This window comes from Podarcis filfolensis (assembly GCF_964270895.1).
Source record: "Podarcis filfolensis genome assembly, chromosome: 15".
Taxonomy (NCBI): domain Eukaryota; kingdom Metazoa; phylum Chordata; class Lepidosauria; order Squamata; family Lacertidae; genus Podarcis; species Podarcis filfolensis.
In genome coordinates, this window is record NC_139618.1 from 33812536 (window position 1) to 33836164 (window position 23629).

The 23629-nt window shown below is 46.1% G+C and overlaps 1 protein-coding gene across 8 annotated transcripts in view; it reads left to right on the forward strand.

Annotated features, from left to right (window-relative positions):
- The window catches only part of PKNOX2 (PBX/knotted 1 homeobox 2), a 432656-nt gene extending 409953 nt beyond the window's left edge, over positions 1-22703 (forward strand). For all 8 annotated transcript variants that reach the window (XM_083588791.1, XM_083588795.1, XM_083588792.1 and 5 more), the window contains 3 exons: positions 14439-14515; positions 16714-16892; positions 18669-22703. In XM_083588791.1, the coding sequence (XP_083444917.1) occupies positions 14439-14515; positions 16714-16892; positions 18669-18913 (501 nt within the window). In that variant the 3' untranslated portion in view covers positions 18914-22703. The remainder of the gene's footprint in view (positions 1-14438; positions 14516-16713; positions 16893-18668) is intronic.
- The last annotated feature ends 926 nt before the right edge of the window (positions 22704-23629 follow it).

Consider the following 23629-nt stretch of genomic DNA (forward strand, 5'->3'; position numbering starts at 1 on the left):
AGAGGGAAACTGACCATTATGTGGAAGCAATACATGCTCTCATACTTAGGGCTATAGCTGCCACCTAGTGCCCAAGAGAGAAAATATATTCCAATTTGCTAGACAACCAACGACCATCATACATGCATATGCCAACCCACAATCTCATAAGGAGATTTGGGGCATAATAGACTTTTTGTAGATGTATCCTACTGGCTTGGGCTTCTTTGACTGGTTCAGGCCTCTTCATTCTCATGTGTTATTCAGCTCCACCCCCTCCCTTGTGGATCAGTATTCCTTCTGTTTCTTCTCCAATGATGGGCTGAAGCTGGAATTGCCCACTTCCCTTCATTTCACTCATTTGTGTGTTTCCTATAAGATTCTGCTCCCACATCTCATTGAGGACTAGAAATATGCAGGCACCCTTTCTGGATTCTACTCCAGAAAGCTTGATTTTGAGCTATAGAATGGTTCATATTTCTAAACCTTAGATGTTACCCCTTTTTGCAAGGTCTGTGTTATGTAAACAAAGCAATGTACAACATAGAATCTAATGGCTGTGTTCGGCTAGTATATGTGTTAAACACTGGGTAACAAAGGAAGCAGGTGACATACATATGCAACCCAACAAGTAATATCACCCTCAGCACTTTGAGAATAAAGAGCTTCAGCCCTAACTTTTAAATTTGGCTCTTCAAAATTCTGCTTCATTAAGTTAAGCTAAGGGTGATACACATGTCTTTGGGGTAAACATGGTTTATATTGGGTTGCAGTTACAAAGCTGAAAGTAAATAGAAAGCTGAACTAAATATTACAAATACAATATGTTAGTAAGTCAAGGGGGAGAGCAGTTGAGTAGAGTTACAATTATTAATGCTGGGAGTGTTCCTCCTTATATTACAACCTGGGGTGGGTCAGCCAGTGGGATTCATTAGCAATGAGATGTCTCCATCTAAGCTACTCAGAGTAGGCCCACTGAAATTATTGGTCCCCAGTTAGTTTTGTCTATTAATTTCAGTGTGTCTACTTTGAGTAGAACTAGCACCAGCTATAATCCACTAGGCAGGATTCAATGGCATTGTTGCACACTCTGCTCTCTCAGTGGGACTGTCTGCTCTGGAAGGTTGGGGGAACCCCTAGAACAGGTTTAGGGAATGTGCGGGAGGAAGGGGGGAAGTCCCATTGCGCAAGCAGACCTTGTCACCCAAGTGCATACCCCACTTTGTGCTACGTTGATTTCCACCCAACATGTTTGCAATTTACAGTGCAGTGTCCTCCTTTACACAATGCATAATGGTACCATTAATATTATAATAAAAGGTAAAGGTAAAGGGTTAAACCACAGGGCCTAGGGCTTGCCGATCAGAAGGTCGGCAGTTTGAATCCCTGCGACAGGGTGAGCTCCCATTGCTCGGTCCCAGCTCCTGCCCACCTAGCAGGTCGAAAGCACGTCAAAGTGCAAGTAGATAAACAGGTTTCCCTGTGGCAGAGTGATAAATAGGTACTGCTCGGGCAGGAAGGTAAACAGCATTTCCGAGCACTGCTCTGGTTCACCAGAAGTGGCTTAGTCATGCTGGCCACATGACCCAGAAGCTGTACGCTGGCTCCCTCGGCCAGTAAAGCAAGATGAGTGCTGCAACCCCAGAGTCATCCGCGACTGGACCTAACGGTCAGGGGTCCCTTTACCTTTACCTTTAAAGCACCCCTGGACCGTTAAGTCCAGTCAAAGGCGACTATGGGGTTGCGGCACTAATCTCGCTTTCAGGCCGAGGGAGCCGGCGTTCGTCCACAGACAGCTTCCCGATCATGTGGCCAGCATGACTAAACCGCTTCTGGCACACGGAGGACCAAGACGAGTGCCAGAGAGCACGGAAACTCCATTTACCTTCCTGCTGCTTTGGTACCTATTTATCTACTTGCACTAGTATGCTTTCGAACTGCTAGGTTGGCAGGAGCAGGGACAGAGCAACGGGAGCTCACTCCATCACAGGGAATCAAACCGCCAGCCTTCCAAGCAGCAAGCCCAAGCAGCTCCGTGGTTTAGACCACAGATAGTTCTTTAGAAAAGGATAGGTCCATTGTATCATTTATTTAATTAGTTCGTTTTATATTTTACTTATATCATCTATTTATATCTTGTCCTTCACCTAAGAACCTCAAGGCAAAATGCATGGTCCCCATCTTCCTGCTTCCATTTTATTCTCACAACCATCCTGCGATGAGGCTGAGAGAGAGAGAGAGACAGTGACAGGCTCATGTTCACCTTTGTGATCAAATGAGCAACTGAACCCAGGTCTCTCTGGTCCTGGTGCAATACTCATTATGCACTAAATCACGGATGGGGAACCTATAGCTCTCCATACAGTATGTTGCTGAACTGCAGCCCCCATTGTCCCAAGTCATTGGCGATGTGACTGAGACTGGTGGGAGTTGGAGCCCAACAACTTCTGGTGAGGTCCAGGTTCCTCACTCCTGCTTTTGATGCTGTGGACATTGGACAAGGGGGACCATTATCCCAAAGCTTCCCAAAGGCATCTGTCTGGCAGCCGCTGGAAACAGATCACTGGAGTGGATCTTACATCTGATCTTACACAGCAGGGCAAATCCTTTTTTATATATGTTTTGAGACGAGTTCTAGGAGAAGCCAGGAAAGCCTTTGCTTGGATCTTGGGAGCCTGTAAAATGATGCAAGGCAGGAAAATACAACATGGCAAGCAATCTTGCATGAAATACAGGAGGTGGGCTGAATGTGTATCTTATCACCCTTTCTGTGACTCATTTTTTTCAGTCGTTGTTGTCAATGTGCCATAGCCTATAGGATGCTGCCTTGAAGAGCAGTGTTGGTTTTTCCCCCATCATCCGTTCACAACAGTTGGCTCCGACTGCAAAAGAATTAAAAGGCATTTGGCAGATTTTCCAGAGCACTATTTTACACAGCAATTAATACAGATTTATGCAATTAGCACTGTTAGAAAGAGACTCTGGGGCCTTCCAGGCTTCTTGTCCCAATTATCCCTGAAGCTTTGGGGGAGAGGGGGGTCGTTAGAATGCAGTTTTTAATCTAAATGTTTTTCACATTCAGTTTCGGGGTGTGGGCGTGTGGGGGTGTTCATTTAGCGATCAGTTCAATGGGCTGCGTTTCACGGCACGCAGCAACCATTTCTCATAGTTGTAGCCCAAGGGAGGGCAGAAGATACATCTACTGGCAGATTCCCTGGGTGATCGACAACAGTAGATCCACAACCGTGTCCGACCCCTTATTGTTTAACAAGTGCAACAACAAAATGACTCCCCACCACTGAAATGGGGAGGGGAGAGGCGAACAGAAATGGATTTTGTATGTGGAAAGGCTGTGAACTCAATAATAATAATACTAATAATACAAATAATAATAATTATTTTTTTTTATTTGTATCCCGCCCATCTGGCTGGGATTCCCCAGCCACTCTGGGTGGCTTACAGCATATATAAAAACATTTTTTAAAATCAAACATTTTTTAAAAAAAACAGAATATCTTATGCAGACTATAATTAAACCAATAAATCAACAGAAGATCATGATCATAACCATAATAATCAATATACAGTTGTACCCAAATTAAAATAACCACCAACCCCAACTAAACATTTATTATTATTATTAATAATAATAATAATAATAATAATATCAGTTTTATACATTTCAATAATTTTACAATCGTTTTAACATTTCAAAACTCGACTCCCTTCCCCCTCTTTCTGCGGTTCCTTACATTTTTTTCTGCGGTTCCTTAAAATATTTTTTATATTTTCTGCATGTTCCAAATTCACTTAATTTACTCATTTATTCATCTACTTTAAATATATATTCTTATAAAACTGCCGGTTATTACAGTAATCCTGCCAATGTTCTTATCTTGCGCAGGGGCCATGCTAATCTTCTCTGTATTGTTGCAATTTTAGTATTTGTGCTGCTGAAGGGAGCCCAACCCCAACTAAACATTTAATCAACCCCAACCCAACAAAAACAAAACAGAGGAACCAAAATTAAAACCGGTTTAAACAAACATTTTAAAACATTTTAGCCAGCTGCCCCAACCCAAGAGTTGTTCCAGCAATGTCCCTCTGTCCTCCCAGGAGCCTCTTTTAGCTGTTCAAGGTGAGTCTGGCCCCGCCCCCTAGGCCAGGTGGAAATGGGCCATGCAGCAGGGAGCGGGCTTCCTTAGGGAAGTTTTTAATGTTTGATGTTTTATCACTTTATTATTATTATTATTATTCTGCTGGGAGCCGCCCAGAGTGGCTGGGGAAACTCAGCCAGATGGGCAGGGTATAAATCATAATAATAATACAGTGGTACCTCGGGTTACATATGCTTCAGGTTACAGATGCTTCAGGTTACAGACTCCACTAACCCAGAAATAGTACCTCGGGTTAAGAACTTTGCTTCAGGGTGAGAACAGAAATCATGCTCCGGCAGCGTGGCAGCAGCAGGAGGCCCCATTAGCTAAAGTGGTACCTCAGGTTAAGAACAGTTTCAGGTTAAGAACGGACCTCCGGAACGAATTAAGTACTTAACCTGAGGTACCACTTTAATAATAATTGTTGTTGTTGTTGTTGTTGTTGTTGTTGTTGTTGTTCCAGCACTCACGGCAGCAGCAATGCCCCTCCAGCCTCCCTCAGTCCCATTCTGGTCCTTACAACAGATTGAAGAACAAGGTGCTTCTCAACCGTGTTCAGCAGCTGTTCAGAGGCACCTGGTCTTTCATTCCAAGAGTGTGCCTTTTGCACCCGGTTCCACTTCGGGATCTCAAGGTTCTAGTTTAAAAAACTAGAACACCGAGTGGATGCAGCAAACCTGGAATCTGCCCTCCCTTGCTCTCATCTTCCTGTTTTGCTAGACAGGTGGCCCAAAGGGACATTTAAAGAAAACACTTTGCATGATAATGTGTGACTGTGAAAAAGCTCACAAATGCAACATTCCATGAAAGCCATACAGGATTGTTTTCAGGCCTAACTGGTAGCAGTCTCCAGGGGCGTAGGAAGGGGGGGTTCGTCCCACCCTGGGTGCCACCCTGACGGGGGGGTGACAAAACGGCCAGCGGCACTCACCGTGGGGCCTGCCACACGTCTCGGTGCCCGCAGGCTCGTGCGCTGTCCGCCGGCTGAGGCCCCATGGTGTGCCCCATCCCTAAGGGCACCACGCACCCCATCCCATCCCTCCCTAAGGGTGCCACACAGCACCCATAGGGACAGGATGGGGCATTCGGCGCCCATAGAGACGGGGAGCGCGGCACCCATAGGGAAGGCATGGGCCATGTTGCCCCTATGGATGGTTCGCCCTGCCCCTGGGCACACCGCCCCAAGTGCCTGAGAGGCTGCCTCCACCGCTGGCAGTCTCACCATGTTACCAAATGTGGAGGGACTGCAGAAGGTCCCATGTTCAATTCCGGCATCTCAGGCAAAGCTGTGAAAAGATTCCTTCATGGAGCCCTAGAGAGCCACTGCCAGTCAGTGCAGCCAATACTACTAATACAGTGTAAAGGTAAAGGGAGCCCTGACCATTAGGTCCAGCCGTGACCAACTCTGGGGTTGCGGCGCCCATCTCGCTTTATTGGCCGAGGGAGCCAATAAATCTGCCCGAAAGCAGATTTGCAGGGTAGTTCAGAAACAGCTGCTGCTTCCCTGCGCATCCCCCAGTCTCCAGCCGACCCCAGAACTTCAATTCTAGTTGGGGATATTTTCCAATAAGGTACTTTTGGTATGGATTGAAGAAAGAGTGGCAGAGAGCGCATTTAAAGGGAGTTTAAAGGTAAAGGTAAAGGGACCCCTGACCATTAGGTCCAGTCGTGTCCGACTCTGGGGTTGCGGCGCTCATCTCACTCTATTGGCAGAGGGAGCCGGCGTACAGCTTCCGGGTCATGTGGCCAGCATGACTAAGCCGCTTCTGGCAAACCAGAGCAGCACACGGAAATGCCGTTTACCTTCCCGCCGGAGCGGTACCTATTTATCTACTTGCACTTTGACGTGCTTTCGAACTGCTAGGCTGACAGGAGCAGGGACTGAGCAACGGGAGCTCACCCCGTTGCGGGGATTCGAACCGCCGACCTTCTGATCGGCAAGTCCTAGGCTTTGTGGTTTAACCCACAGCGCCACCCGCGTCCCTACTAATACAGTGTAGCCAATACTAAATAGGGAAATGGCCTGGTGCCCCACCAGCGCCAATTTCAGGCAAGATCGTGTCCATTTGGGGTGTGATCTGGTTAGAATTTGGTGCCACCTGCCAGGGCATGCAGTGGCAGCAGTGCAGGTGGCGGCGGCAGGTATCGTGGCAGTAGAAGCATTAGCAGAGGCAGGGCAGCACTTCCCGTTTTGCCTCAAGCAGCGAAAGAGGAAATGCCAGCCCTGCCAGTAGGTATGATCCTCACCTGGGAAGTGTAGTTTGTTAAGGGTGCTGAGAGTGTAAAGAGACCCCTATTCCCCTCAGAGAGCTACAATCCCCAAATAATAATAATAATAATTTATTACTTATACCCCGCCCATCTGGCTGGGTTTCCCTAGCCACTTGGGGCTGCTTCCCACAAAAGATTAAAAATACATTAAAACATTAAAACATCAGTCATTAAAAACGTCCCTAAACGGGGCTGCCTTCAGATGTCTTCTAAAAGTCAGATAGTTGTTTATTTCCTTGGCATCTGATGGGAGGGCATTCCACAGGGCGGGCACCACTACCAAGAAGGCCCTCTGCCTGGTTCCCTGTAACCTCACTTCTCGCAGGGAGGGAACCGCCAGAAGGTCCTTGGAGCTGGACCTCAGTGTCCGGGCTGAACGAGGGGGGTGGAGACACTCCTTCAGGTATACAGTCATACCTCGGTTGCTTCATGTTGCGTCTTTTTGGGTTGTGGACTGTCGAAACCCAGAAGTACCAGAACGGGTTACTTCTGGGTTTCGGCAGTCGTGCATGCGCAGAAGCGCTGAATCGCAACCCGCGCGTGCGCATCCCGCACAGATCATGTTCGCAACCTGAGCAACCACTGTACTGGGCCGAGGCCATTTAGAACTTTAAAGATCAGCGCCAACACTTTGAATTGTGCTCGGAAACCCAGTCGTTCAGGACCCCAAAGTTCCCTGGCGAGAAGGATTGGTTATTGAACCACTTTGGGAGTTGTGGACTTAATAAACTACAGTTCCCAGGCTTCTCTTGGGGAATCAATGGCTGTGGTATGGTACTGCTTTAAATATATAGTGCAGGTGGGTCCTGAGTGTTGCTCTTGTAGAACTCAGAAGGGAGGAGGGTGGGGACAAACTAGACTTAGTTAGCTCTGCCTGGCATTGGCCATGAGGGTCTCTTGCTTCCCACCCTACCAATCCCAAGGGACACCTGCTGCTGCCGAATGAGAGGGAAGTTGCCCGACACATCAGTGGCACTTAAGCAATATCTCTGAGCTTGGGTGCATTCTTAGATTCCCACACGCACATGCATGGCCTCTACAGAAGCAAGCAGAGCTGTCCTGCCTAGGAAGAGGTTTGCTCTTCTCCCCTCGATGGGGCTGCAATTTGTTCCTTCAGGCTGCAGGAAGGACCCTTGCAATAAATCCTTCTGTTTTCAAAGCACCTTTCCCATTAATTAATTAAATTGCACAGCCGGCAAATCAGGGCTGTCAATCAGTTTCCATTGATTTGGCAGGCGGAATAGGTTCTGAGTTGCACAAGGTCAAACGCTCAATCATGGAGAGATCCCAAACAGAGAACCTCTCGCAGACCTTCTCCCTTTTGGGGTGGGGATGTGGAGGAGCTATAGGTATTTTAGCTCAAAGTATCGGTAAGTAAAAGAAAGGGACGCGGGTAGTGCTGTGGTCTAAACCACTGAGCCTCTTGGGCCTGCCAATCAGAAGGTCAGTGGTTCGAATCCCCACGACAGGGTGAGCTCCCGTTACTCAGTCCCAGCTCCTGCCAACCTAGCAGTTCGAAAGCACACCCAAAAAGTGCAAGTAGATAAATAGGTACCGCTCCGGCGGGAAGGTAAATGGTATTTCCGTGTGCTGCTCTGGTTTCCAGAGGCGGCTTAGTCATGCTGGGCACATGACCCGGAAGCTGTACACTGGCTCCCTCGGCCAGTAAAGCGAGATAAGCGCCGCAACCCCAAAGTCGTCTGCGACTGGACTTAACTGTCAGGGGTCCCTTTACCTTTAAAGGTCTGCATTACCTTTATGAGGTCTGCATTTTGCACCAGCTGAAGTTCTGCGCAGTCTTCAGGGGTAGCCTTATGTAGAGAACAGCAAAGTCATCCAGTCTGGATATAACTAGTGAGTAACTGAGTCCAAACCTGTGTCTCCCAGGAAAGGTCACAGTTGGTGAAGCTTCTAAAGGCACTGATACCAAATACATTTTAATTTCTCTTTTTTCATTTGACACATTTATATCCTGCTTATAACATGACTCAAAAGAAGCCAACACCAAAAGCATTTTATTTAAAAACAAAAAAAGGTTAAAAATGTACAGTAAAGGCAAATCAAAAATTATTTCACAGCCGCAAGAGAGCCCCGCTTTGGGCAACAGCCCAGTGACACCTAACTAAGGAGCTACCAGCAGATTGTTTCTTTGGTAAACTTTTTCCTGTTAAGCTACATTGGCCATTTTGTACTATTTCTTAAATTCCTCCGTTCTCAGCTTCCAGTCCTTGAGTTTAGTTTACTATGACAATAGCTCGAAATCACTCTCTGCAATGCCTTAAAATGTCCAATGAGCACTTTCCCCCTCTGCTTAGATAGAAATAACCCATCAGGAAAGCATCTTGGGAAAGCAAAATTGCTCCAATATCACTTGCTATAGATTTTAGCTTAGAAGTTGTAGCTCCTCGCGAGGGCTTTAAATCAAGAGCAGCTTTTATTAAACGAGAGCCTCTTTATAAGCCAGTGTTGTACGAGTCGCTTACTGAAGATGGCATCTGAGCTAAAAAATAAAAAGGCAAAGTCCAAGGCCAGGCAGGTGGCTTTGAATAAAAGCGGGGTGTCGCTGCTGAAGGTTATTCATACCTGAATCCTTACACCAGGGGTGGCGAAGCTGTGGCCCTGCAGATGTCCTCCTTGGCCACAGGGTTGGCCAACCCTGCCATGCACCCATTTCCAACACAGATGTCTACATCTTGTGCAGTAGCACCTGGTGCCCACTGGCACTGGTGGGGTCGAAAGCAGGGAGGGCAACAGTAGGTGGAGTCAGTGCCAATGACACAGGCAGGGCCAACTAATTCTGGTTTTTCATGCCATCCTGCTCCCTGCTAAGTTCTGCAAGACTAAGGAGGAGGGAACTGACTGCCTGGGCCACTCTCTGGGTCAGTTGTAAGAAGGCAGGCAGTTGTGAGTGTGGGAATGTTTAGGGATGCGAAGAGGATATATTGTCTAAGATATCCTATCCCAAATTGTCTTTACAAGTTCAACAAAATCAGCAGAGTTAACATTCCCCCTTTTCCTAAACACACGCACAGCAGATAGCTTGCTCAGACTCGTTAGAGTCTCTGTAATTATTTCCTGGTATTTTCCCAGTTTAATCCCTCCTAAAATAAGACGCTACACAGTCTTCTGTTAAGCATAAAACGTTTACTCACAAGTAATCATCTGTTCACACAAAGGTTCCTAGAAGGCAGACTTAAAAGGTTATAACATAGTTTAAATGTGGTGACTATCTCCTTATGGGAGAAAGCACCCCTTTCCTTCTCTTGGCCTGGAGCCAAGGGTGCATCTTAGTAGTGCTGTTATTAAGATGGCATAGATAGAGACAAGAGAGACAAGTTGGTCGCCAGCCTGTGGTTCTGGTTCTTTCTACTTCAGGAGAGGCCACACACAACTCAAGTTACACATAGGAAGTTTTGTCTCAGTCCTGGAAAGCAGGAAGTTCCGGCTAGAGGATGAGATAACCTTCATGTCTACTCTGGCCATGCTGTGTTTGACTACACCTGATTCTTACATCCCACAGTGAGCTGGCTAGTGGCAGACTTAGGCTGGTGGGGCAGTGCCCCATTCTCCCTAATGTATCAGCCTCCGCTGGTCCTGTTGGATGGGAGAAGAATTCACAGAACTCAGATTCAAAAGCAGACTCAAATCAGGTCAGATCATGTTGAGAATCTGCAGTCCAGCAGATTCCAACGGAGGTGGTCCCAGGGTACCAGAATTACCTCTATCCTTTTAACTGTTTCTTTTCTTTTAAAAAAAGTTCCAATATGCATCATCCAGCCAGCGCAGGGATCCTCATCTCTATGCACTTTGAAATCCAAGTCGCCCTGCGAGCAACAGGACTTGATGATGTTCCATTGCTCTTAGAGGGGGATGCAGGTTAAGATCATGGCTGATCCTTGTTTATATGTATAGCCAACCATGATTCTTCCATACAGTTTCCTCGGAAAGTGACAGAAGCACATGGCAGCATAGGTCTTTTAAAGAAGAATTGGGGGGGGGAGGGAGAGAGAGAGAGAGAGAGAGAGAGAGAGAGATGCACATTGCACACTGGTCTTGCTCTCCAAACATGGTGCACCCTCAGGAAATTGTTTGCTCGGCGAACATTTGCATAACAAGTCAATGATTTCTGTTGATTCCTATGGGGAGATTTCTAATGCGTTCCTGACCACGGCATCTCGACCCTGAATTGACAAAAAAGAAACTGGGAAAGCCCCCTGAATCCTTGCAAAAGGCAAACTAAGAAGGGGGAAATGCTCTCGATTGTCCAGTCTCTCCCCCTTTCTCCTACTCACCTTGGTTGAGTATCATGGTTTCTGGTGAAACAGCTTCGTGAACCAGCAAAACACAAAAAAATAAGGCTTATTTAAGGCTGCTTATTCATTTACAGTACTACACGCAGGTCCAGTTCTTTGTATATCTGAATCTGTGGTGTGAATAGTGAGGTTTGGTTACTAATTCTTCACATTTGGATAACTGAATTTTCTATCATGAGCATTTGGATAGTGGGACCTTCATGTAGTTAAGAGGACAGAGGCAACGCTGCAACCACTGGACCTCCTCATAAGTATATTTGTTTATTTTAACTTTTGCCTTTAAAATCTGCATTGCATCTGGATGGGATGAAATTAGTTCTGTCCCCATGTAGAACTGGGACTGCCTGAGAGTCATTGGGTCCATCTATACTTACTCTCCAGTGTTATGGAAAGTAAATAGCCTCTGGCCTAGACTATGTAGCAACTAGTACCATCAACTTGACTTTTTGAACATGGTCACAGAAACACAATTAGAATAGCACTGTGTGTTTTACACTCATAGTGCTTAAAACTGAGCAACATGAATGGCAGCAAAAACCAAAATCTGTTGTGATTCAGAAGCTTTTGTGGTGATAAGCCGTAAATCAAGGTTCTGCTTGCTATGCAGCAAGCAAAATTGGAATTAATGGTTCATCTGCCATCACTAAGCTAAGTTGCTGCTGCCCTCTGCTGCCCAAACAGTAGAACAAACCTGTTTAAAGAGAAACATTTGAAAAATCTGAAAAAGTACCTGGCATTTATATGTAAGGATGGAGGAGAAATTTGATTCAGTTCACTTTTAACTGATTTGCAGCTTTCAAAACAATACAAGAATCAAAACACAGCCATCCTTTGACATTCTCTGAATTTTGCAACCCCAAAAAGTGCACAGAATTAATATACTGGCATAAAGTATGTGTAAAAATACATGTATTTGTGAAAATAAGTTACAAACACATACTATGTTAGGGGAAATTAATTTGCAGAAATTAATGTGACTGCAAAATTGCATATGTACGTACGTACGTACATACGTGTGTGTGTGTGTGTGTGTGTGTGTGTGTGTGTGTGTGTTAGGAGAAATTTGCAGTAAAATACTAGCGAATTTTCATGAGGACTTTCGATTTTTTATAAAATTGGGAACTGATGTGGAAATGTGAAGGGGTGAGTTTAAGACTGGAAAACGGGGAGAAACAGAAAATTGTCGGATTTCCCCATCCCCATTTACAGACACAGAATTTCTGGAGCATCCAAAGTATTTCATATACTTAACTCGTAAAGATATAAGAGGGACGCGGGTGGCGCTGTGGGTTAAACCACTGAGCCAGGACTTGCCGATCAGAAGGTCGGCGGTTCGAATCCCCACAATGGGGTGAGCTCCCGTTGCTCAGTCCCTGCTCCTGCCAACCTAGCAGTTCGAAAGCACATCAAAGTTCAAGTAGATAAATAGGTACCGCTCCAGCGGGAAGGTGAACGGTGTTTCCGTGCGCTGCTCTTAGTCATGCTGGCCACATGACCCGGAAGCTGTACGCCGGCTCCCTTGGTCAATAAAGCGAGATGAGTGCCGCAACCCCAGAGTCGGCCACGACTGGACCTAATGGTCAGGGGTCCCTTTACCTTTAAGGACATTAGAAGAGCCTGACAGCTGGATCCTACCAAGGTCCCATTGAGTCCAACATCCTCTTTCCCACAGTGAGCTGCTATGGGAAGCCCCCAAGCAGGACATGAGGGCAATGGGCCTCTCCCACTCTTGTTCCCCAGGCAACTAGTATTCAGAACCATGCTGCCTTTGATATGGGAGGTAATATATAGCCATTGCGACCAGTTGCCATTGACAGCCTTATTGTCCATGAATAATCCTTATCCTTGCGATAATCCCTTTGAAACAACCCTCTAAGATAGTAATACTAATTCCACATATTGCAGATGAGAGCCTGAAGCTCAGAGATAAGCATTGTGCAAACATTATCCTGAATGCATGTGGAGAGGCAGTCGGAGTGTGCTAGCTGGCCCACCCTCTAATCATTTCCAGTGTAATGTCCGAAAGAGCCTGTGGACACACAAACCTTATCCTATGACCGCTCATCCCTCCAGCACAGTTTCAGACAGGGCCTCTCCCATCCCCACCTGGAGATGCTGGGGATTGAACCTGGGACCTTCAGCATGCAAGGCAGATGCCCTAGCCTTGAGCTGTGGTCCTTCTCCAAAGGCATGGGGTTGCAGAGCCTTTGAGAAACAGCATCCCCACTTGGCTATTTCAGAAATTGATGCAAGTGTGGGGACAGGGTGGGTCCAGCAGACACAAGTGGGCCCAATCCAGCTCCACCATCCATGTATGCTCCGAGGAATGCTGCGACAGAGATAGGGAACATGGCATCCTCCAGATGTTGTTGGACAACATTTCCCATCATCCCTGACCATTGGCTGAGGCTGATAGGAGTTGGAGCCCAGCAACATCTCAGGGGCATCATATTGGCTGCTTCTGCTGTGGATCCATGGTTGAGATGAGACTTGAAGCTGGGACATTTCATTTCTTTGTTGTTGTTGTTGTATATAATTTTTATTAAATTTTCTGCTTTGCAATTTAAAATACTCATTTAAACATCCTTAAAATATCAATGACTTCCCCTCTTCTCTTTCCATGGTTCATTTTGCATATCATAAATCCCTGCATATTTTACAAAAACTAAGCCATTATTGCATCCATCAAAACTTATTTACACTGTTGAATTTATCTTAATGCTGCCAATGTTTTCAAGTGTAAACAATTCCCCCCCATATATTCAATAAACGTTTTCCAATCTTCTCTAAACCTATGTTCTTCTTATTCTATGTGTTAAGTCTACAAGCTGCACATATTCCATCAGCTTAAGTTGCCATTCTTCTTTAGTTGGGACCTCGCTGGTTTTCCTTTTTTGGGATAACAAAACACGGGCCTCAGTAGTGGCATACATAAATAACCTTTCTTTTTCCTTCACTGATTATCTCCTGCTTTTTCTTCCCAAGAGAAACCCAAAGTGGCTAAGAGCAAAACAGAAAATAACTCAGTTAACATGAAATATCAGTCAGCGGAGCATCTTTCAAAACATAAGGCCAGTCAAAGCCATATTCATGTTGAATGTAGAAGAAATACATTAAATCCATGGTGAACTAAGGCAAAAAGCAAGGGTCTTCTCTCAGGCCTTGATCTCTCCAGATCCCCATACTTGGCCTAATTTGTGCAGTGATGGGAGCTGCTTCTCTCTGCGTGGCCCCATGGCACTGAAGAGTGCATCTGGCTATCCCTCCCTGCTTCCCCAAATGCTACAGTTCCCAGGATGCCCGTATTGGCACACAGGCCACATTGCCCAGGGCAAGGATGGGAAATCTGTGGCCCTTCCAACTCCCATTTCTGTTGACCATTGGTGATGCTGGATGGGGCAGTTGGGAGCTGAGTCCAGCAATATCTGGTGCTCCTCATCCCTAAGGTAGTGGAAGGATCATGGCTCCCTGATGGAGCTCATGCTTTGCATGCAGAACGTCCCGGTTTGCAGGACAAGGAGCGCTTCCGCTTGAAACAATGCCACAAGGACAGTGAGTGGGAGACCCATTCTGAAAACAAGCTGTGTGAGCTGAGCTTTCAGAAGTGCACACATCCGCGGCAGTTCAGATTTCCTCAGAGAGGACGAGCTCTGGATAATCCCTGCAGTGGCATGTGGTGCAACAATACCGTTATCTCTCTCTCTCTCTTCTTTTTCAGCACCCTTACCCGACAGAGGACGAGAAAAGGCAGATAGCAGCACAGACTAACCTCACGCTTTTGCAAGTCAACAACTGGTGAGTGAATTATCGACCTCCTCTTTGGAAAGGACAGTTTCTTCACCAAAGATGCCATTCTCTGACCTACAGTCTTATCCTCTTGTCTCAAGGTGTTGTTGTGGTTCGCAGGTCAAAGCAGAGCAGGGCCATAGCTGTAGAAAGTTCTGGGCTCTCAGGGATATTCCAGGCTTCCAGTTTCCTTTCCTTTTTTAATATAAAAAAGTAAGCCTCTTGCCCAGAGATAGCCAATATGGCGCCTTCCAGATGCTGGAACTCCCATCAGCCCCAGCCAGCTTGACTAGTGAGAATGGATTATGGGAAATGTAGTCCAATAATATCTGGAGGACACTGTGTTGGCTGTCCTTGCTCTAACCCTTTGACTTGTGGGGAGATATGGAAAACTATGCAGCCAGTATTCTATCCAATAGATAGAATTGTTACTGTGAGAAAATGATATTTCCCCAGGGTTCCAGGCAATGAATACAAAGTCACCAGGACAATGGTTAAGTACAGTCATATTTTGTTTTGCGACTGGGATCCGTTCTGGAGCCCCGGCCACTAGCCGAAAAGGACGCAGGGCAAAGCACCGCGTCTGTGCACGCGCACCGAGCGGTTTGCGCTTCTGTGCATGCGCAAAACATGATTTAGCGCTTCTGCGCAAGCGGCAAACCTGGAAGTAACCTGTTCCGGTACTTCCGGGTTTGCCACGGACGTTCGCGGGAATGGACACTGGACGAGGCGGACGTTCGTGGAGGTATTACTGTATTAGGCTTGTTTGGGTTTGCAATTTTTTGTAAATGATTTTATTAACATGTTTATAAACACTTTAGGTTCCCTGTGCAGAGGCTCTGGAAGTTCCTCAATTATTCCCCGCCTCCTCCCCTGTGGCTATAGGCCTGTAGAGGAAGTTTGGGCTGAAGGAGGTTTCATGTTTTTTAGAAAAATTAAAACCTGGGTCTGAAATGGACAAGGCTACCCATCATTTTTTGAGCAGGGAGACGTCCATCCTGCCTTGACAGTCACCTCTGGTCCTTCTGTAGTTAAGACATTCTTTGTCAAGATTCGCCCACATGGTCCTGGGGAACTTTCAGGCAGAACTATGTGTGATGAAGCACATTTGAGGTTTCCAACCCTATGTTTCTTTTCCCCTTTTGACTAGTATGCTTATGTGAGGCAGGAGGACATTTGAAGGAGAGAATCAGTGAGGAACCCTCTTCCAGCAAATACCGTATTTTTTGCTCTATAAGACTCACTTTTTCCCTCCTATGAAGTAAGGGGAAATGTGTGTGGCGTCTTCTGGAGCGAATGCAGGCTGCGCAGCTATCCCAGAAGCCAGGACAGCAAGAGGGATCGCTGCTTTTGCCCTGCAGCAATCCCTCTTGATGTTCTGGCTTCTGGGATTCAGAATATTTTTTTTCTTGTTTTCCTCCTCCAAAAACTAGGTGCGTCTTATGGTCTGGTGCATCTTATAGAGCGAAAAATATGGTGAACGCCTAGAAATAAACTGCACTGACAAAAGTATCTGTCAATTTCAGTGCTTTCAGTTTTCCTGTCTTAAGTTGTTTGCCCATTTCTGCATCAGTCTGCAAATATTTTCTTAAAAAAACAAACAAACAAAAAACCTTGCACATTTCTCCTAACGCAAGTTTTGGTACACATTTCTTCCTAATGTATGCCTTTTTGCAAGGCACATCCCTTAATGCAAGGCATTTGTTTATATTATATACTTTTATGCAGGTTTTCAGGGTTTGCTAAATTCCAGATCTCGCCACATGAGGGCACATTCTGAAAAGAAGTCCAAGCCAAAATAACAAGAAAATGTCTTTATGCAGAAGTGAAGCTAGATCCCAGATATGTTTATATGTACATGCACCAAAGTTTTTTAATCTCACGTAGGTGGTAAAAAATGACCAGATGGGCAGCCTTACTTGTAATGGGAATTTTTCCACGTCAAAAATAAACATGAGGATCAGGCCTTAATTGCATTGAGATGGGCTGAGAAGGCTTAAATAATCAGTTTCTGGCAACACACATGCACGACACTAGGAGGAGGGAGAAATTCGATTTTATTTGCACTTTAATGAGAAGCTACCTAACTCACACTTCTCAAAACAATGTGAGGACCGAAACACAGTCATGCCACTTAACATGCAGATAGTCCAAATACGTAAATAAATGCATCCATTCATTCTGGTTTTTTCCCTTCTTGCGGGAAGGTTTATCAATGCCCGGCGACGTATCCTGCAGCCCATGCTTGATGCAAGCAACCCAGATCCTGCTCCTAAAGCCAAGAAGATCAAATCCCAGCACCGGCCTACGCAGAGATTTTGGCCCAACTCCATTGCGGCTGGAGTACTGCAGCAACAAGGAGGCAACCCCGGTACCAACCCTGATGGTAAGAATTTGATGTATGGCTGCAACCCTCAGTTGGCTTTTTGATTTGACCAGGCATAGGCAACCTCGGCCCTCCAGATGTTTTGGGACTACAACTCCCGTGATCCCTAGCTAACAGGACCAGTGGCCAGGGATGATGGGAATTGTAGTCCCAAAACATCTGGAAGGCTGAGGTTGCCTATGCCTGCTGTTGATTCTGGCCATTTCAAAGGTGAACTACTTAGATATATTATATAAGGTTTCTCTGTCTCTGACTTTTTTGAGTCTGATTTTGCACTTTTTCTCTTTGCCAGCGCTTCATTTCCTGCTGTTCCGATAATTTGAAGCTAGCGTTGAAAGCTCTAAACAACTTAGATCCCAAATATCTGAAAGACCACCCCCTTCTCTACAAAGCCTCTTGGGTGTTAAGATGAACAGAGCCCCTGCCCTGCCCCAAGTCCATGTACAGGGCATGGCTGCTATGCGCTTTACGTGGGGCTGCCCTTGGGTCTGGTCTGGAAGCTCCAGCTAGTGCAGAATGCCAACAGATGACAGCATGAGACAGCTTTACTTGGCTGCCTGTATAGTACCAGGCCAGACCCAAGGTTCTTGTGTTGATATTCAAAGCCCTGAACAACTTGGGTCCAGGATACCTTAAGAACTGCCTGAGATCATATGTTCCAGCTTAATCACTAAGATCACCCAGAGGAGCACTGTAAGTTATCCCCTGAGTTACAGAGGCCCAATTTACCTCAACTAGAAACCAAGAGTCACCAGTCCCATGCTGGTGGAACACTCTTCCAGCAGAGATTTGGCAGGTGTCCTCACTTTTGACATTCTGGAGTCTCTTGAAGACCTTCTTATGCAGCTGTTGATTTTTTATTTTGATTACAGTGCTACCTCCAGTTGCGGACAGGATCCATCCCAGAGCTCTGGTTGGATCCTGAGGTTTCCGCAACAGGAAGGACTGCTTCTGTGCATGTGCGCGCAGCAGCAGACCGCTTCTGCACATGCACGTGGCGCGGTAGAGCGCTTCTGAGCCTGCACACATGGCAAAACACTTCCAGGTTTGCCACTTTTGCAACCTGAAGTTTATGTTACCCAAGGGTAACGTAAGCCGAGGTGCTACTGTATATGCATTTTTCAAATGGTGTTTTATGTTTTAACGCTGATATTTTATTATATGGCAGTATAGAAATACCGTATTTTTCTCTCTATAGGACGCACTTTTTCCCCTCCAAAAATGAAAGGGAAATGTGTGTGCGTCCTATGGAGCGAATGCAGGCGTTTGCTGCGCACAAAAAGTGCGCAAAAGAGTGCTCTGAAGGCTTGCAGACAGCAGCCTGCAGCCTGGCGAGCGCTGTGCCAACTCCCGCTGCGCTCGCCGGGCTTCAGACAGCCATACGCAAGCCTTCTGAGCACGGCAGGAGTTCCCGCTGGGCTCCGAAGGCTTGCGGATAGCTGCCTGTTCTGGGGGCTGGGGTCGGGGGAAGCTCAGGCTTCCCCGCCCCTAGCCCTTCAAGCTCTGGGAGCGGCGGCGAGGTTGTACGCAATCTTGCCGCCGCTCCTGGACCTGGGGGGGGGGAATAATTTTTTCCCCCTTTATTTCCTCCCCCAATAACTAGGTGCCCATAACAGGACTGAAGAAAGCCAATTTCCTTCAGCACGGGCAACAGTTCGCCTCAATTTTATCCTCAAACAATTCAGTGAGGTTAATTTAATGCACTGCCCCGGTGGTGGTACCATAAGCAGAGCTCTTGCCCGTGCGCCATATCAGCTGTTTGCTTTTTCATTCTAGGCTCTATAAACATGGACAACCTGCAATCCCTCTCCTCTGATAACGCCACCATTGCTATGCAGCAGGCCATGATGGCAGCGGCTCACGATGACTCACTTGACGGGACAGAAGATGAGGAGGACGACGAGATGGAAGAGGAGGAGGAGGAGGAAGAGGAGGAGGAGGAGCTGGAGGAGGAGACCGAGGAACTCCAGACAACAAATGTTAGCGACCTTGGCTTGGAGCACAGTGACTCGCTTGAGTAAAGGACCCTGGTCAGTGGTGAAGCATATGCCTCCTGAGAAACCTGGCTGCTTGCCTAAATCATTGGCCTGACAAGAGAGCCTGAACTTTCACGTACAAGCCCTGCACCCCTTTAAAGAGATCATTCAACGACAATGCCCTTACCCCGAGTCCGGCTCACCTGCTTTCAGTTGCAGGAGCAGGCACGAATGATGCACATTTAAGAGACCTGCCGAATGTGCAAAGTGATTATTTAAGTGAAGGAGACACGTTTACAAGGCACATATTGTGGCCAGTTCATTTCTTCTTTTTTCCCCTTTGTTTTTGATAATAACAACAAAAAGTGTTTTTAGGGTAAGCTGTTTTCTGTACGACTGAATGTTTTATGGATGTTCTAATGCAAAGCCTTTTGGTGACATGCAATTGAGAGGCAAGTCTGTTTTCATTTTCACGGCTTTTATGAGAGATTTATAGATGCAAAGAGAGAGAGAGAGAAGAGATTGATGGTTTTTACAAAAAGAAACTAAAAGACTGTAATGATTATAAATATCTTGATGTAGAAAAAAAACAAGTTTGCAAATTTGCAAAAAACCAACAACCACACGACTGGACGTTGAGCGAGAGTTTAATGCTGGACCCAGGTAGATTTCTGGTTAGTTCTGAAGAAATGGATATCAAGTCTTCAGGATTTCAGTGGGCCAGATCCCAAGGCATGTGGAGAGAGCCACATTGTGGTTAATTTGAGAAATGGATACCACACTGCCATCTGAACCATTTGGGTAGGGGAGATGAAAGGTTTTAGCCCTCTGAATGGAAATGTCATAATAGTAACATGCCTGGTTTGATTCCCTGCTTACAGGATGCAAAGTCAACAACCCCCCCCCTAAAAAAAAGAGAATGCCCCTGAATAATTATGTTAATTGTTTAGAGGATCATAAATTGAGATGTAACTATTACGGCTTTTTGCATTGGTTGAATATGAGCAGGCTCAGATTTCCAAACGTTTACAGGTTCACAGGCCAAGCAAAAAGTGGCTTGGAGAATTCACAGGTTTCTGAGCAAAGAAGAGATTTTCTGGAGCTTAGTGGAACTGCTCTCCAGATGGTGAGATAAATGCCCCTTTCACAATCTCATTTCCCTAGAACTCGTCACCTGTCACCTTTGACCACCTGTGTCTCTACCACCTCCAGAACCTCCAAATGAAAAGGTCTCCCAGGCACAACACCCAACTGGATGCGTTTTATACATTCAGGATCAGGATAAGATGAAAAATAGCTGCCCCCCATTGACCACCATCACTCACTGCCTTTGGGCAGACTTTTCTTTAAATCTCTCCACACGAGGCACACAGTAGCTCACAAACGTGGATTGTCCTGTGTTTTCCATCCTGCTGCAGTAATCTTTTTTTTAAAAGCCATTTGGCACCCAGGCGAAGAGGGGATCCACCATGCATGAACAGCTCACCTTGTGGTGGCAGAGCTTTAAAGCAGCTTCCATGTTGATATAAGCACTAACCATAAGAATGCCTTGTTGGTCTCTGAAGCTGTTTTTTCTTGCCGCTTAAAACTCATGAGTGTGGCCCATAAGTCAATAAACAGCCGCTTTTAATTCCAACAAGCGTTCCTAGAAATGCAGCTGTTAAGTTTGCCTAAATCTGGTGGAGTTCGCCATCAAGCAGCACATGCCCACTTCAGCCTAAACACATGCAAAGCGCATGCATACATGCATGCAAGCTCCTCCAATAGCAGGCGCAGTCCTAAGGCCAGCAAAGAAATTTGCGCATGGAGCCAGCCCCTGTGATACTTCTGCCATAGAGAGACATACAGCAGATTGCACTTTCCTCCTAGGGAGCGTAGACACTCCCAAACCAGAAGATGGTGCGTCTGATCATTCAATGAGCATGACATTTGAACATGCAGTTCAGGGGGGGAGTGTGCGACTCGTAGCCAAGGAGGCTTTGCATTTTGAGATTCGTGCATGCAGTACTGTTGCACCAGTCCTGGGTCAGAGCGCTCCATCACACTCATCGGCAGTGAGGTCAAAAGGAGGCAAGGGTGGAACACAGGCTGGTTTCTCCAGGAAAGGAGGAAATGTCAGTGTACATCCAGTGCATACCCAATATCCTGCACCGCCAATGCTAAATCCTTTCTCAGAAGTAAGCCCCACATACTTAGCTCGGTGAGACTTTCTCCCTGGCAAATGCATGCACTGTAACTTCTAATGCAGCATTGGGCAGAAATAATCAGAATGCTTAATGGAACAGCATGTGCAACGTGACTTCTGCAGGCACCAATGCAAATCAACCTCAACCAGGGGGAAGCCAATGTTGCTTCAGGCTACAGCTCCCATAATTCCTGGCCGTTGGCCATGCTGGTTGTGGCTGATGGGAGTTGGAGTCCCCCTGCAACCTAGACCAATCAGAAAGGCCAGAAATCTCAGGATGGCTACTAAAGAACTGTACGTTGACTCCAACCACGTAGGGTACTGGTCAGTGTTGGGTCCAGGTTTGGGGGAGCCCTTGGGCAATGTTATTTCAACAGGCCCCCTGCCAGAGTGGGTGTCCGTGCTCCTTGCCACAGCTACCCTTGCCCATATGCTTGCTTTTTTCTCTTTGGGCCCAAGCTGCACCACCTCCCATGGAAAGCTGTAGATTTTACTGGTCCTCCTCACTCCATTCAGCACTTGGAGATGGCAAATGAATAAACATAAGCAAGGAGGAAAACTTCACATGGCCAGGAAGCTCCCAGGATTGGCTGTGAGGCTGTAGACTTTTGTCCAGTTATGCCAGCCCTTGATGCCAGCCCAGTTCTTTCTACGCCTTGGTTTTGTGGTCCTCCATTTCCCCACATTATCAAAAGGTAGCAAATGCCCCACCAGGTGCTTGGAGCCTGCACCCAACAAGCTCTCCAATGTGTTGAGTTTTTTATGGTCATTTGAAGCCACGTTGAAAATGATAACCTAGGAGGGGCGAATTTCTCAGAATCGAAAATTAACTTTTACACTCAGTCTTTCCATTCACTTCCCAGTACTAAATGGAAGAGGGCTCCAAGAGAAAGCTCCTAAGTTATCATTGCCCCTATCGTCACTTAACTTATTATTTTGTTTTGTACATTGTGCTCAGGAAAATGTCTCCAGTGTACAAAAAAAATTTGGATTGTCAGCTTGTGAACAACAGTTTGTGGACCTCTGGATTATCTGGTGGTCAAATGTCCCTGAAATGAATGTATTTTTCCTGGGAGGAGGGAGCTGCTGTTTCAACAGAGATGTAGAACCCCAATAATCTTATTTATAATCTGTGTTATCCTAGCAATCTGTTATGGGGTTGTTTTTTTCCTATGCTGTCATTGCAATGAAGCTCACTGTTCCAAAGTTAGGGGTTCGTCTTCCTTCCTAGCAAGGCACAATCTGCCCTGCCATATGCAAACCCTTGCAAATGGTCCACACACCTTTCCTCAATGTGTCAGCCGAACAAACCACAAACTTCCGAGACAAAACAATGCCCCCACCCCCAATTTTAATGTTTTGATTACCCATTAAAGCTTTATTTGATTCTTCCCTCACGAAGCACAGTTTTTCAACTTGCCCCTTCTTTTGGCTCTTAGAGGAGTTGAGAGGTTTGATCAATCGCTTTACATTAAGGGTTGAATCGATGATAATTCCTTGGGAATGTATTGGAATATCAGTGGGCAGGAAAGCTCCCGTTTTTTGGATACTGATATGGCATGAATGTAATATGTAATTTCATAGAAAATTCATTGTAATTTAGTATTAATTCATGTCCATTTATTATAAAGTGCTACCAGATGAGGTTTTCCAGCTGTATTTCATTGTGTTTATTTATATGCTCTTGTTAGTAAAAAGGATTAGGAATAAAGAATAAATAGAGACCCAAGTCGACAGGAGGGAGCCCCATGATACCTCACCACAACATGATGCACCCCAGGAAAATGTCCATTCTCAATGGTTATTTCAGCCAATGGCTCATGCGCTTGCCCACTCCTCTCCTCCAGCACAGCCACAAAGGAGCTCAGAAGGATGGCTTCCACTTTCTTATAAACCATGGCTTGTCATGTCAGCCGAACCCAGCAAACCGTGGTTTGTTCGAAGCATCCCAGCTTGAATTGAAGATGCCTTCTTTTGATATCCATAGTTGGGATTAATCACAGTTTAGAGTCCCAATGTGGCAGTAACCTACAGCTAGTCATTTTTTTTACTGAAAATTCCTTTGGGGCAGAGAAGAGGGGCAGTGTACACGAGCCCAAGGCTTGCACAGGTTCATTCCCATTGTGATAGGCCGTGGTTTCTCACTACTGAATGGGACATGTGCATTGGAATGTGGTCTTTTGTGGCATGTAGATCATAAACTTCACAGTAACAGTATTACTACAGGTGTAAGAGCTGCCTCCATTCATGTCAAAGGATGAAGAAAACCCCCCTGTATGGAATATACACATGCATGTATCAGATCATTGGTCTTGTGTACTGGGAATCTACGCCGCATTTGACACCAAGTACGTAGCTCAAAGCTCTTATCTCCCTCCTGCGTGTTGCATTAATTTACTCCACAATAGTCAAGTTCCATGGTTGATTACTGTATGTAGAAAATCTCGCCAGCTGCAGCATGCACACTACATGGCGCTGTACTACTCATGCACTTGCATCCACATGCATGCGCACTAAGGTCAGAAGGCCTCTAGCGAACTTGGGAGATTTCAAATCTGGAGAGCCAGCAGTGGGGA